Consider the following 14,660-nt stretch of genomic DNA (forward strand, 5'->3'; position numbering starts at 1 on the left):
TGGAAAACTCCAGCGGAACGGTCCTTTTAGGAAACCCCCCCAATGGTTGATAGTGAAAGTTCCAAATGTATAAAGTTAGGGGACATTCTTCAGGCATAGATAGACCAAGCGTAAAATACAACAAATACTGTATCTCTCCTGCGGGTGTACACGTACCCAAACTGCAGAGCTGAGTCAGTAGTGGGAACGCGGAACTCCTGCTGGCTGGTATTCCATCCATGCAAGGCCATATGCTGATTACAGTATGGGACCACTGAGGGAGCCAGGAGTATTTGTCTGCACCTCCAGACTTGGAATCCTAGGCCTGGTCCACTGGGTACCATAACAATGATGTCACCAGAGAATGCAACCAAGGTCAGGGATTTCCTGCTTTCTGTTCCCGTTACTGTACACATGACTGTACGTACTGGATAGAGAAGCACTGTTCTATGTCTGTGTGAAGTCTGAGACGCTTTCTTATTGTTAGCATTTTGGATATTCCACTATGTTTTGAGAAGCATAAAAATAGATAAATCTTTGGATTTCATGGAGAGTGACGCACCAAAAGCCAAACAATTGCCGTCATTCATCTATTAATCTATGAATAGAATGGTGGAATTTGAGATTGATATTCCTTGAAGGCTCAACCATCTACGGGCCATTATGGCCAGGACAGCGCTGAACAGTGCCCCACTGTTCTCCGGGGGGGAGAAGTGGGATGGAGCGTCACCATACAAGATTGCAATCATTTCACTCCCGTCTTTGTGTAGGATTCCCACTCCCTCGTCACTGCGTATCGACGGGCACAAAAGCCAATCTGCTCTGTTTGCCAGTTTGAGGTGCGAAGCATCATCTGTGATCTTCTCCAGATCATCCCGGATAATTCCGTGCTCAGGGCCTCTTGATCCTTTGAGGATGTTGCTATTGAACCGGCTGTGCGGGATTGTCCCCCCCCCTTCCCCACCCCCCGGGGGCTGCCGGGATTTATTAACAGTGTGGTGGAAACATCAATGATATCCCCTCATTACCGCCACTATGAGCTTCTACCTTGACCTAAAAAGGAATTTGAGTTATAAGGGCTAGTTTTCTTTAGGTCTCGTGCTTGTGTCCATGGCCAATTAAGCACATCTAGAAATAAACCCAAGGTGATGATAATAATGATATCTGTTCTTGGACTTGGGTCCTTCAGTACAAGTGGAACGGGTAGAACAGGAAGCGTCTAAGCCTCAAAGCCTGCTGCTCTCAATCTTGCGTCTGTGTGTGGGAGGCAGAAATGGGATATGAGTCCATATTTCCCTTTAAGTATAGTACACAACTCACCAGTGTGCTGATCCACATCCACAATCTTGAAATTAACTGTCATCCATAGCAATGATAATCTTCATATACATCTAGGGGCTTATGTGGTTCTTACAGTAGCTGTTTCATGGTAGACCAAGGTTCACTCTCTCATGTGATCTAGGGTTGTGTGTCACTGATAGAGGATCAATCAATGGCGTGTGTGCTCTACTGCCGCTTGTCAGTCTCAACGGCTGGCAGCCAATGATATCTGCATTTCACGTACACACACACACACACACACACACACACACGCGTGTACACAAGCACGCACGCATGCACACCCACACTGAATGAATGAATGACTGAAAAGGGTTACATAATCCACCCTCTTTCAATGGCTGGTCAAGGTCAATGTTACAGGGGTGTGGGCGTCATGCACACAATAAAGAAGTAGGTTGTGTGCCATCCTGTGTGTGTGTGTGTGTGTGTGTGTGTGTGTGTGTGTGTGTGTGTGTGTGTGTGTGTGTGTGTGTGTGTACCTGAAACACACCTATTACCCAACACTGTACTTTAAGACACATAACCGCAGCGTGTACAGTATTAATGACAGGAGCAGGCATGAGTCATCAAGCCTGGCTTGTATAACTGGCTGACTGTTCACTGTCTCCGCACCACCACGCCCCACACTCATTCACCATTTACACTACTGGCCTCAGCTTCTGTCTGCCTCTGTCCCTGCCTCAACCTCTGTCTCTGCCTCTACTACTGTCTCTGTCCCTGCCTCAACCTCTGTCTCTACCTCGGTCTCTAACTCTGTCTCTGCCTCTACTACTGTCTCTGTCCCTGCCTCAACCTCTGTCTCTACCGCTACCTCTGTCTCTAACTCTGCCTCTGTCCCTGCCTCTAACTCTGCCTCTACCTCTGTCTCTACCTCTGTCTCTGCCTCTACTACTGTCTCTGCCTCTACTACTGTCTCTGTCCCTGTCTCTGTCCCTGCCTCTGTCCCTGCCTCTACCTCTGTCTCTACCTCTGTCTCTACCTCTAACTCTGCCTCTAACTCTACCTCTAACTCTGCCTCTAACTCTACCTCTAACTCTTCCTCTGTCCCTGCCTCTAACTCTGCCTCTAACTCTGCCTCTAACTCTGCCTCTACCTCTAACTCTGACTCGGTCCCTGCCTCAACCTCTGTCTCTAACTCTGTCTCTAACTCTACTGCTGTCTCTGTACCTACCTCTAACTATGCCTCTGTCTCTACCTCTAACTCTGTCTCTGCCTCTAACTCTGTCCCTGCCTCTAACTCTGTCTCTACCTCTAACTCTGTCCCTGTCTCTAACTCTGTCTCTACCTCTAACTCTGTCTCTGCCTCTAACTCTGTCCCTGCCCTACCTCTGTCTCTGTCCCTGTCTCAGTCTCTGTCTCTGGCTCTAACTCTGTCTCTACCTCTGTCTCTAACTCTGCCTTTGTCCCTGCCCTAGCTTTGTCTCTGTCCCTGTCTCAGCCTCTGTCTCTGCCTGCCTCTTATTGACTTTGAACAATATTCCGACGAAGGCTGCTCCACACAAATGAGACCGAAGTTCTGTAGTAATGCCTAAGCTAAACAATAAAAGATTTCTAAAGCTAACTACAGATGATCCATCCCCTTTATGACATTACATACATGTGTTTGTATAAGTGGCATAGCTTTTCTTTTTAATCAAGCTAACTATGTTGCCTACAGCAGCTTAAGGAGGACTGTTCTGCATAACGACAGTGTAAGAGTCCAGCTGCCACCATCCACTAACATCACTCTCTCAAACACACATGTAGACCTACACATATACTTCCAAGTTACACTCGCGCGCACACACACACACAAACACAAACACACACACACACACACAATCTGACTCACCTCAAGGAATTATACAGAAACGGCAGGGCATTAAATAGCACAGCGGACCCGGTTGCTGTGCAGTGCTATTCTGATATTTCTTGTCCAAATCAGGGCCCTTCATCCAGCCAGCCCTCCTGGAAATGTGTGAGCTTAGTCATTAGACCTATTGTAAGAGTGTTTATGACTCTATTAAGCCCAGTCTGACTCACCAGTCCATCATCACTCTCATTCATTCAGCACCCCCAGCTCAGACATTCCTGTCGGACCAGACCCTATTTTTGCTTTCCTTTTGAATCGCAAAGCAGGTTGTGTTCATGGTTGACACAGTTGTCATTATTATTACTGTTAGGTGGGCATATATCATTTCAGTTACATTTTACAGCGAATTCCATTTTTAGCAAAGAGGTCATAGCTCATGCACGGGTCTCATAGCCTACTATGATGTGGAGATCTATGTTGTTGCCCTTCACTAGCCGCAGTACTCTTGAGTGAAATCTATTCTCCTCCTCCAGTACATGGATGTAGGCTAAGTACAGCAAAGACGACAAGTTCAGAAAGAGGTTTTCTACTGTCACCTAGTGGACAGAGTTGTGACTGCATATCTCTTGGTCCTTGAACATTCGAAAAGCCCCGTTTTCACCAAAGACGATGTTGCGCCAGTGGCACAAAATAGAGATGCAAATGTAAACAAACCTAAATGAATATCAGGTTGAATAAGTATGGCTATGGTGATCTGATACCCCTTTAAAATTAGTTTTTGTTTTTGTCTTTGGTGAAGCTATGGCTTGTTAATCACGTTTTCAGCAGAACGCCTGAATATCCTAGATGGCCTACTGACCATAGGCTAGTACTAGATGGATGGTCAGGATGGTATGGAAGGTCTGATACACTTTAGGGCCTTCAGCCCACTCTACCTCAGGTCTCTCTCCCTTGTAAGGGCAGACACGGACTCACAGGGGGGCGAGGGACCCTTTCGCCTCCCATAGAGATGTGCCTTTTTTCTGCAGGCTAAAACTTATTTTATAAATAAATTAATGTTAGGCAGAGCCTAATATCAGGTTGGAAAACAATTTGTTAGGCTACTCCCAGGCGATTAGAGTAAATGTCTTTTTGAGGCAGAAAAGGCATGTTACAGGTATGTGGCACTGGCTAACATTAGTAAACATGTTCATTTTCGTTTTATAGTGATATTGATGTGCTTTAACTTTTGCTACTAGCCCTAACACGAGAATCAGTCTCGTTTTCTCCCTCATTAGTTTTAATGTTGTCGTATTGTGTCGGTAGCTGTAGCTAATATTAGCTATAACGTCAGATCTCTCTCTCTCTCTCTCTCTCTCTCTCTCTCTCTCTCTCTCTCTCTCTCTCTGTCAAATTAAAATAGGCTATGTTCTCTAATATCACCATTAAACAGTAACGGTGCCATTTTGATTGTAGCCTATGCCTCTAACTTAACCATTCATCATTCTACTGGATTGCTGTAGGTAATGCATCTTCATCACAGTGGCAACCTACAGCCCCCCCCCTTCCCCCCCACACTCTACTGTGACGACTCTGTGACAGGAAAGCATAACAGGTAGGCCTACAGTTATCACAAATGAACAGCCTATCTAATATAAGTATTAAGTAGGCCTACTTGTTACCATCAGTTAATGTTCTATAATGAGTGGGCATACAGGCTAATGGACTTAAACAGTAACAGACAGTGCAATTTTAATTGTAAGCTTCTAACTTTTGTTATAGCTCCTACTAACTACTAACCTACATTAAAGTAACTTTGGATAAAAGGTTCTGCTAAATGACTGTAATGTAGACTAATATCACTCACAACAACTTAAGATATGCAGCTGGGTAGTTTACTAGCTATTTATGGCTAGTAGTAGCCTACTTTGTTTATGAATTTACATTACATATTTTGCTAATTAAGGTAAAAATGTGCTGCACGCGCCGCACAACCTTGGTGCCCTTTATTAAACTTTCGCCCCGGCCCCTCTGACACCCAGTGCTCGTCCCTGTGTAAGGGTAAAGGCATTTGATTGTCAACTGGTGTCGGTCAAGACTGATCCCCTAACATGGGCACTAACGTGATTAGACATAAATAGCTTGTGTAACTAGATATGAGCCCTCTGTTCGGCCCACAACCCTGAGGTGACTAGAGCTCACCGTCCACATGAACATCAGCAGCAACACAACTGTGAAGAGAGAGGTCTCAAGGGATCGGAGGTTGGTGTGTTTAGAAACATCGGAGTTTTACTCTTTTGATGAAAGGGGGATATTTTGACAAACGGCACGTTAACCTTTCAACCGTGTATGATAAGAAGAGCGAGCAGAACGGATCTTTTGACAAATGCATCATGTTTATTGCAGGCACATGGTGTATAGACCAGCATCTTTCCAGAGGAACAGTCGGCCCTGAGGGTACCTCTCATATTTACTGGGGAGCATACACCTTGTACGCAGTGGATACAGGAACTACTTGTAAATGTACAGTATGTTTAGCCAACAAAAAGTATGGTATAACTCTTAACTCCTACAGAAGTATGCAGTGTGCGCAACGAGACCTCCAAACAATATTCTGCCTGGCCAAACAGCAACTGAGTAAAAATATTTGTAAACTGTACGTGGCACTGCAAAATATGAAATCTGACATTACAGTTCAAGTTGCCAAACTGCAGAGTTATTGGATTTGTAACACATACAAGCTATATTTACAACAATGCAAGAAATGGTAGAAATTAAGAAAAATACATGAGAAATCTGATAGATCATTCAACTAAATCTTGCAAAGTCGTTTAAAAGTTTCTGTCAATGGCATCCAAAATCAGCCTCCAGATCTCCACAGATGTCCGTGGAGCTCAAGTGAAATACAAAAATAACACTATGGGGGTCAGGGTAGTCCTTCTTCTGATGCTGAGCTTTACTCCACTCCTTTCATGAACTCCAAGAACTCTGAGCACCGAGAGCGACGGAGGGAGGAGGGGGGGGGGAGAGGGGGGGTCACTAACATGACTATGCCAAAGACAAGGACATGTCTAGATTGTCCTCCAGAAGAATCCATTTGATCTGTACAGGTCTGTATAGGTCTGTACATCAATATTATATTGTGGAGTGGAAGACTACATGCTACATGATGTAGCCCATGACAACATGGCAGGTGATTATCCTACATAGTTCTGGTTCTACCAGTGTTAGTGTCTGATTCTAACAGTGTTAATGTCAGGTTCTACCAGTGTTAGTGTCTGGTTCTACCAGTGTTAATGTCTGGTTCTATCAGTGTTAATGTTAGGTTCTACCAGTGCTAATGTCAGGTTCTATCAGTGTTAATGTCTGGTTCTACCAGTGCTAATGTCAGGTTCTACCAGTGTTAATGTCAGGTTCTACCAGTGTTAATGTCTGGTTCTATCAGTGTAAATGTCAGGTTCTACTAGTGTTAGTGTCAGGTTCTGCCAGTGTTAATGTCTGGTTCTACCAGTGTTAATATCTGGTTCTACCAGTGTTACAGTCTGTCTGCTTCTACCCGTGTTAATGTTCTCACCATCATAGTCGATCTTCCCGTCGTTGTTCTTGTCTCCGTCCTTCATCAGTTCTTCAATGTCGTCCTCTGTGATGGCCTCTCCTGTGGCCTCCAGCATGACTTTCAACTCCTCCAGGTCGATGTAGCCATCTGCGTTCCTGCCCAGACAAACCACCCGGTCACAACAACTGTCTGTTCTCTACTGGCTCTGTTCCTCAATGCTTTTTATTCTCTGTCGTTGTTTTTGTTGTTGTTTTTACTGCTTTTTTATCTGTTATATATAAAGGAGATGTGCCTTGGCGTGGGTTAGAGAACGGCTCCACATATGTGTGGGTGTTGAGAGTTGGCGTGTTCAGTATGAGCGTTTGATGGCACACACACAGAGAGTCATGGTTGGATGGCGTGGGTGTTGTTGGCTTGTCTACAAGACTTCATAAGAAAGATGTTAACAAGATGAAACATTGGTGGGTGAGCAACACCCATGCAGTGGAGAGCACTCAGAAGAAAAGCCCTGTTGGATGCAGCCGACAGAGACGAGAGTGCATGTTAGAACCACGGCCCTCTGCGCCTGTGGATCTACTCACTTGTCAAACATGCGGAACAGCTCTGCCAACTCCTCCTCCGTCTTCCCCTTGCTGTCATCCTTCATGCACCTCACCATCATGACCAGGAACTCATCAAAGTCCACCGTACCACTCCCTACACACACACACACAGATTCAGGATGACAATACCCAACACACCGCAGACATACAGGATACCCAGATAGCAAGCGGATCTGGGCCATATACAGGCCAGATCTGGCCCTTGTGCAATAGTTCCGGCCCATATATGGCCCAGATCCGCTTGCTATCTGGGTATCATTGGACCTCTGGACGTTCAGGCTAAACCCAGTCCTGGATGCAGGCTGCGTTAACCCGGCGTAACCGTTCTCTACGCGGCGGCGCTTTACCGTCTTCGTCCACCTCGTCGATCATCTCCTGCAGCTCCTCCGGGGTGGGGTTCTGTCCCAGCATCCTCATCACCTTGCCCAGCTCCTTGGTGCTGATGCAGCCGTCCTCAGCATCCTGCACGAAGATGTCGAACGCTGCCTTGAACTCTGGAACAGGATGAACACAAAGGCCTTGGTAAAAATGGTAAACAGACTAAACTTATATAGCGCTTTTTATTCGAAGCGCTTTACGATGAAGGCCTCTCGTTCACCCATCCACACACACACACACAACACCAATGGCGGCAGCTGCCATGCAAGGTGCTAGCCTGCTCATTGGGAGCAATTTGGGGGTTCAGTGTCTTGCCCAGGACACTTCGACATGTCGTCAGAAGGCACCGGGATTCGAACCACCAACCCTATGATCATTGGACGACCCGCTCTACCTCCTGAGCTACAGCCGCCTTGATCAGTCTGTGAGGTGGGTACATTTGTATTAAATACGTTGTATTCTACTGTATGTTGTCCTTAAATGTGTCGCCGGCCTGCAATTAATTTCTTCCCATGGACATGTACACATCTTATGGAGGAGGTTAGCATTTTTGTACTACTTACCGTTTTTCTGCTCATCGGTCAGCTGCTCTACCTATAAAACAGATGGAAGGTTTTGAGAACCAACATCATTGTTAGCTGTCAAGGGATATAGTAGTACCTGTCATTGATTCTATCTCCAAACCTGTAAGATTTTTAATAAAAATGGTTAACACTGGGATCGCCACAAGAATTATTCACATTTTCAATCTGCTTTCTTTCAGCTAAAGAATGGACAACTGTTATTAAACCTTTACCAGACACCCAGTCCTGGGCCCGCATAATAGTAGCTGGAAAAACATTTCATGTGGATTAAGTCAACAAGTGGAGAAGGTCCTTAACCCTTCCTGTGAAACAGATCGCCTCCCTTGTTGACTTTCATAAAGCCCTTATTCAGGCTTTATTTTATTTTGGTGCTTCACACTTGGCTATCCCTCGCTAAACACTAAACCTATATATCATGTGTGGAGGGAGGGTGGGGGCGGGCAGAGAGCGGAGTAGTTATAAATAAATTGACAGGAGGATCAGAAACCACAGATAAAGGACACAATGCGCAGTGCTTTAAATTAGCAGCGGATCTGGCTCAACAATGGCACAGTAATCCTGGAAAAGCTAGCGCGATTGAGGGAGGGAGACAGCTGCTTATGTAAGAGTTATCATCCGTTGTCCGTCACAAATTAGACGCACACGCCACTGGTGATGATATATGAAAAGAGGCAGCGTCCGTCTCAACGTTGCGGTGCACGTTCACACACACGGACACACACACACACACACATTCCTGTGTGGTTTTTACTGTGTTTGTTTTGGGCTGGTAGTGCCCAGCAGAGGCAGGCAGAGATAGACAGATAAACATACAGCTCTCGCGGCTCACAGATAATGCCGGAATTCAGCCTTGGGTGGGGGGTGGTGGTGATCGTGGCGAGGGGTGTGTGTGTGAGTGTGTGTGTGTGTGTGTGTGTGTGTGTGTGTGTGTGTGAGAGAGAGAGAGGGGGTGGGGGGGGGGGTTATCTAAACCTGAGGCCCTTCTCTGGCACCACACAAACACACATGCAGGAGCGCCTGAGCAACTGGCCAAAATTAGCCATGAAGTGAAGTGGGACTAGTCCATTTGTAGTCATGAATGGACCAGCATTGTGGACCAGGGACTTGTCCTGCCAGTGACCCCCTGCGTGGGTCCTATCGGGCCCTGATAGCACTCAAGTAGCAGAGCATCTAGAGACATCCACAGTCTCCAGTCTCACTCGTCAGGAGCCGCTGTTGTATACGCGTGCCAGACAGGGCAGAGACAGTGCAGAATGTCAGTCAAATCATTTGGGATTTGTAAACCATCTTGGCAATGTAGGACCGACAAATGACTACACGTTCGAAGACTTGATGCGGATGTTGTCGTTTTAAAGTCTACCGTGTCGGATCTTTGAAATCGTTGAAAGAAGTTTCAAAGACCTTGTAAAGTTTAAGGTGACTTTTGGTTCTGCTTAGTTGTGTTTGTGAAGTAACTCAGATCCAGCCCTGACACATTTAGTTGTGAACTGATCGGTCATGCATACCTGCCTCAACAGAGATGAAACAAACTATTTGATGACTAAATATTAATCCTAACCCTAACCCCTTTGCCCATGACTGGCACAGACCGCCTAAAAACCAACCACCTAAAAAGCCATCCACCTCCTCTCTTCCAAATGACCCACCACATAACCTTTTGCGTCTGTCAATCAAATTGACCACGTCATTCCTTCATAGAGGAAGCAGAATAGCAGCGTGGAGGTGGCGGGGGAGACCTACCGCAGCCTTGTAGATGTCGTTCATGGTGGAGGTCGGGCCGCTGCTCGTCCGGGGCGGGTGCTGGAGGGAGGAGGCAGGTAGAGAGCAGAGCAGAGCAGGACACTGGCCCCATCCTGGAACGGCTTTATAGCCAGAGCCTGGCACAGCCTGGTCCCTCCCTGTCCAACCTCCTGGCTCTCTCTCTCTCTTTGTGTGTGTGTGTGCGTGCGTGCGTGTGTGTGTGCCATAGAGCCGATCTGTCACAATCACCAGGCTCAGATAAAAATGTGGCTGCTCTTAGGGGGGCGCACACACTTTGGAATGGAATGAAGTGAGGGGGCTGGCATTGCGGAGCCTAATCTCCGGGGAGGGGGGCGAGAGACACTCAACATTCCTGCAGACCTGGAGCAGAGGGACAGCGGGGCGGGGGTGTGGGGGGGGGACAGGGACAGACAGAGCACGGGGGGGAGCAGCTCTATAAAGGTGGGGGTGTGAAGAGAGGACAGAACAGAGGGGTTAAGCCTACCAGTAAAATACAATCACATGGAGGTGGGTGTGTGTGTGTCTGCATGTGCGTGTGCGTGTGTGCGTGTGTGTGTGTGTGACCTTTGAGTGTACTGTATGCAACATATTTTAATGATGAATGCTTGCATTTTTCTTGATTTGTCAAATCTTGATTTGTCTCAAACATCTGATTTACGTCATTTAATGACGGTAGATGCCACATACATTCATGCTCACCATATTTACACCTGTGTGAAGGGATAGACACAATGAATTCAATATATTACACACAGTATATAATACTGTACAGGTACTAAATACCAGTATATAGCTTGACGATGAATTTACAGTAATGCGTTCATGCGGTCTTCATGGGCTGCAACAGCACCCTCTCAAACAGCAGAGGGCGCTGTTCACTGCCTGTTGTTGGAGTTGAGTCGTTACGCCATAGAATATCCAGTTAATCAGTCGGCCGAGGGAGGAGATCTGGGTCATTTCTAGAGAACCAGGATTGAGAATTTGAAAATGGAAGCAACTTGCCTATAATTTAGAAAGTAGGTTTTGTAGGTAGGTGCACAATCAAATCATATAAACATGGAAAAAGGCTTGCATGAAATCAGGCTTGAAGTATTGCATCATTAAAATGATCCCTGTGTGTTCCGACTGAGTACATGTCACATCTTTGTAATTATTTTGGAAAACAAAAATCTTCACTACCCTCCTGCTATAGCACATTATCATAGTGCCAATTTACCAGCCAGGAGAGAGAGACACACACTTACTATTAGTAGGATAGGAACACACACAACAATGCAGTGTGCTGTGCCATCTTGGTGATTGGTGATCATGCTGAGTTATAATAGGATGCTAATGAGGACTGGCACAGCTCACAACCACACAGAGAGAGAGAGAGAGAGACACAGAGAGACAGTGGTGGTGGTGGTGATGATGGTGGTGGCACAGCTTGCAACCACAGAGAGAGAGAGACAGAGAGTGGTGGTGGTGGCACAGCTTGCAACCACAGAGAGAGAGAGAGAGAGTTTTTAATGTCCAAACGCTGCTTTGGCAATATGTACAACGTTGCGTCATGCCAATAAAGCCAATTGAATTGAAATTGAGAGAGAGAGAGAGACAGAGAGAGAGAAAGACAGAGAGAGAGAGAGACAAAGAGAGAGAGAGAGAGTGGTGGTGATGATGTTAGTGGTCGGGGGGGGGGGGGGGGGGGGGGGGGGGGGGGCTCTCCCAGTGAACAACATGTCAGTCCCAAGCACAGCCCTGACAGACAGACAGACCCTCCCAGGTAGTCTTCTCAGAGAGGTGACCCTGCTCAACATTACTCACAGACAGAGCCCACAAACAACCGTCATTCACCAGCTGATCTCGCACACACACACACACACACACACACACAAACAGAGAGAGAGAGAAAGAGAGAGAGATGGAATGGGCAAGAGTGAAAGGTTTCACGATGAATGTCCTTGATTGTTATCATCCTCCAGTCATTTTTCCCGACTCTGTATCTAAACACGCCATCATGCTGTGAGGGTGGTCTCCTGGGAAATGTCCCCAGCCAGTCCAGCTAGTCTAGCCTGTCTGTCTGTCTGTCTGTCTGTCTGTCTGTCTGCCTGTCTATCTGCATGCTTGTCTGTCTGCATGCCTGCTTGTCTGCATGCCTGCCTGCCTGTCTGCGTGCCTGTCTGTCTGTCTGTCTGTCTGTCTGTCTGTCTGTCTGTCTGTCTGTCTGTCTGCCTGCCTGTCTGTCTGTCTGTCTGTCTGCTTGTCTGTCTGCCTGTCTGTCTGTCTGCCTGTCTGCATGCCTGTCTGTCTGTCTGCATGCCTGTCTGTGTGCCTGTCTGTCTGCATGCCTGTCTGCCTGTCTGTCTGCGTGCCTGTCTGTCTGCCTGCCTGCCTGCCTGTCTGCCTACTTGTCTGTCTGTGTGCCTGCCTGTCTGTCTGTCTGTCTGCCTGCCTGCTTGTCTGCCTGCTTGTCTGTCTGTCTGCCTCCCTGCCTGTCTGGTTAGCCAGCAGAGCATCCTCACAGAAGGAGGTCCTGTTAGCTCTGAGAGCAGGCTGATAAGTCCACAGTACAGTATCTCTCCCTCTCAGATCCATCTGGGGGGGGGCATTCTTAAGGAGCATCTCTGTGGGGGGTGGAACATAGTAGCACTGAAGAAGAATAATAAGAGGAAGAAGTGTCCGACTGGCTTGGCACTTCCACAGAGCCCGGGAGAAGCAAGCCCACATCAAAAGCCAGCGAACAGAGTTCTGTATCACTGAAGCAGCCCGCCACCAATTTCCTCTGACTGGGGGGGGGGGGGGCTGTGAGGAAAAGGAGGCCGCCATCTCCTCCACACACACCGCAATCAGACGGCGCATCTCAAATCCACAATTCACCGCACAGCGCTTTTTGAGAGGTTGCCATAGAAACTCTGCTGGGTAGCCGGCTGAAAATGAGCGGAGATGAGCGGGGGCTGCTCCCCCCCCCCCACACACACACAGCCTTTTGTATTCTGTGCTCTCCTGTGCCTTTTACACACGTGAACACACACACACAGGAGGTTGAAGAGCGATTATTCATTCCCTCGTAACCTTTAATGAGAACCATTTATGCAAACGTTATGGTTGACTTAATCATGCATGTGTCCGAGCGATTACGTTTCATCTGTGAAGATGAACTGGTGAACGAGCGGACTCTTCTCCATCTTGAACAGCTTGTGAACGTAACGGTCCAAAAACACCTCAAAACGAATAGGAAAGGTTCACTTTTTCAGTAAAATTGAAACCCTGTTTGTAGAAAAGGATTGCTTTTTGATTATTCGCTCTGGAGCTGAAAATACGAACCGCCATATTTCTAGAAGGCTGCAACAGGGTCGTTTATTAGTCTTCTTCCTTTATGTCTGTTTTTCTTACTGTCCTCCCCACCTCTCTCTCTCTCTCTCTCTCTCTCTCTAGTGTTCATAGAGGAAGACCAAAAGTCGAGTGGCTGGGGTCTTTTGTGTCTCTGTACAGCAGGGCTCCACCAGTGAGCACTTACCACTCTGAGGGCTCTATAGCCTACTAAACTCTCTCTATAAAGGGAGTCTATACTCTCTCTGACGGGAGTCTACAGTATACTCTCTCTCTCTCTCTGAGGGGGGTCTATACTCTATACTCTCTCTCTCTCTGAGGGGGATCTATACTCTATACTCTCTATCTCTCTGAGGGGGGTCTATACTCTCTCTCTCTCTCTGAAGGGAGTCTAATACTCTATACTATCTCTGAGGGGAGTCTATACTCTATACTCGCTCTCTCTCTCTGAAGGGAGTCTAATACTCTATACTATCTCTGAGGGGAGTCTATACTCTATACTCGCTCTCTCTCTCTGAAGGGAGTCTATACTCTGTACTCGCTCTCTGTCTCTGAAGGGAGTCTATACTCTCTGAAGGGAGTCTATACTCTATACTCGCTCTCTGTCTCTGAAGGGAGTCTATACTCTCTCTGAAGGGAGTCTATACTCTATACTCGCTCTCTCTCTCTCTGAAGGGAGTCTATACTCTCTCTGAAGGGAGTCTATACTCTATACTCGCTCTCTGTCTCTGAAGGGAGTCTATACTCGCTCTCTCTCTCTGAAGGGAGTCTATACTCTATACTCTCTCTTGGCGCTCTAGCCTCAGGCCAAGAGTGAGGGATTTAGAAAGAGAGAGGAGAGGAAAAGAGCTAGGAGAGGAGAGGAAAAGAGGAGAGGATAGAACCGTGTCTGTTCTGCTGCGCTGTGTGCGGTGGCTCATGAAAGCAGAGCACTGTAGTATTTTGCATGGAGCGCCTTACTGTCATGCAGTCTTCACATTGGAGCTCTAATGAGCCAGAGGACACATTACCTCCAGCCTGATAAAGCCACTGAGTGTCTCCGCGCCGGGGGGCAAGGCTTTCCAGTCCAGCGGAACACTGCATCTCTAACACCCCCCCCCCCCCCCCCCCCCCCCACACACTCCCTTTGTTGGTGGGGAGAGTGAGACACCCAGGAAAGAACTCCTCTCAGATATACACATCCCCTCATGCAAGAGGATACGTCTCCTCTATTGGGCAGGAGCAAAATGGGGCCTTGGTCGAGTGTTTTTATACTGTATCTGTAAATATGACGCTTTCCACCGTGGCAGGAATAAGCCCCTCCCCTCTCGGCGCCTGTCAAATGAAGTGATTCCGTTCTAAAATGTCAATGCATCATTTGCTTGAATGATACACATTTA

General features: G+C 47.2%; 1 protein-coding gene across 1 annotated transcript; it reads right to left on the reverse strand.

The window, feature by feature from the left end:
• Nucleotides 1–5,535: 5,535 nt before the first annotated feature.
• tnnc1a (troponin C type 1a (slow)) lies at nt 5,536–10,053 on the reverse strand. Its single transcript, XM_084445535.1, has 6 exons — nt 9,948–10,053; nt 8,191–8,217; nt 7,597–7,743; nt 7,229–7,343; nt 6,666–6,802; nt 5,536–6,079 (listed from the first exon to the last, which is right to left on the reverse strand). Exons 1-6 carry the CDS (start codon nt 9,973–9,975, stop codon nt 6,048–6,050), a joined length of 486 nt encoding a protein of 161 aa, XP_084301661.1. The 5' UTR covers nt 9,976–10,053; the 3' UTR covers nt 5,536–6,047.
• Nucleotides 10,054–14,660: the final 4,607 nt, after the last annotated feature.

Source organism: Borostomias antarcticus (assembly GCF_949987555.1).
Source record: "Borostomias antarcticus genome assembly, chromosome: 11".
Classification (NCBI taxonomy): domain Eukaryota; kingdom Metazoa; phylum Chordata; class Actinopteri; order Stomiiformes; family Stomiidae; genus Borostomias; species Borostomias antarcticus.

Excerpts from the sequence above, each read along its gene's own strand:
- tnnc1a (XM_084445535.1), bottom strand. The coding sequence starts at position 9,975 with ATGAACGACATCTACAAGGCTGCGGTAG. Across the intron at positions 7,744-8,190 it reads GACCGATGAGCAGAAAAACG|AGTTCAAGGCAGCGTTCGAC; the intron begins GTAAGTAGTACA and ends ATCCTGTTCCAG. Across the intron at positions 6,080-6,665 it reads CGGGAAGATCGACTATGATG|AGTTCTTGGAGTTCATGAAA; the intron begins GTGAGAACATTA and ends CTCGGTGCTCAG.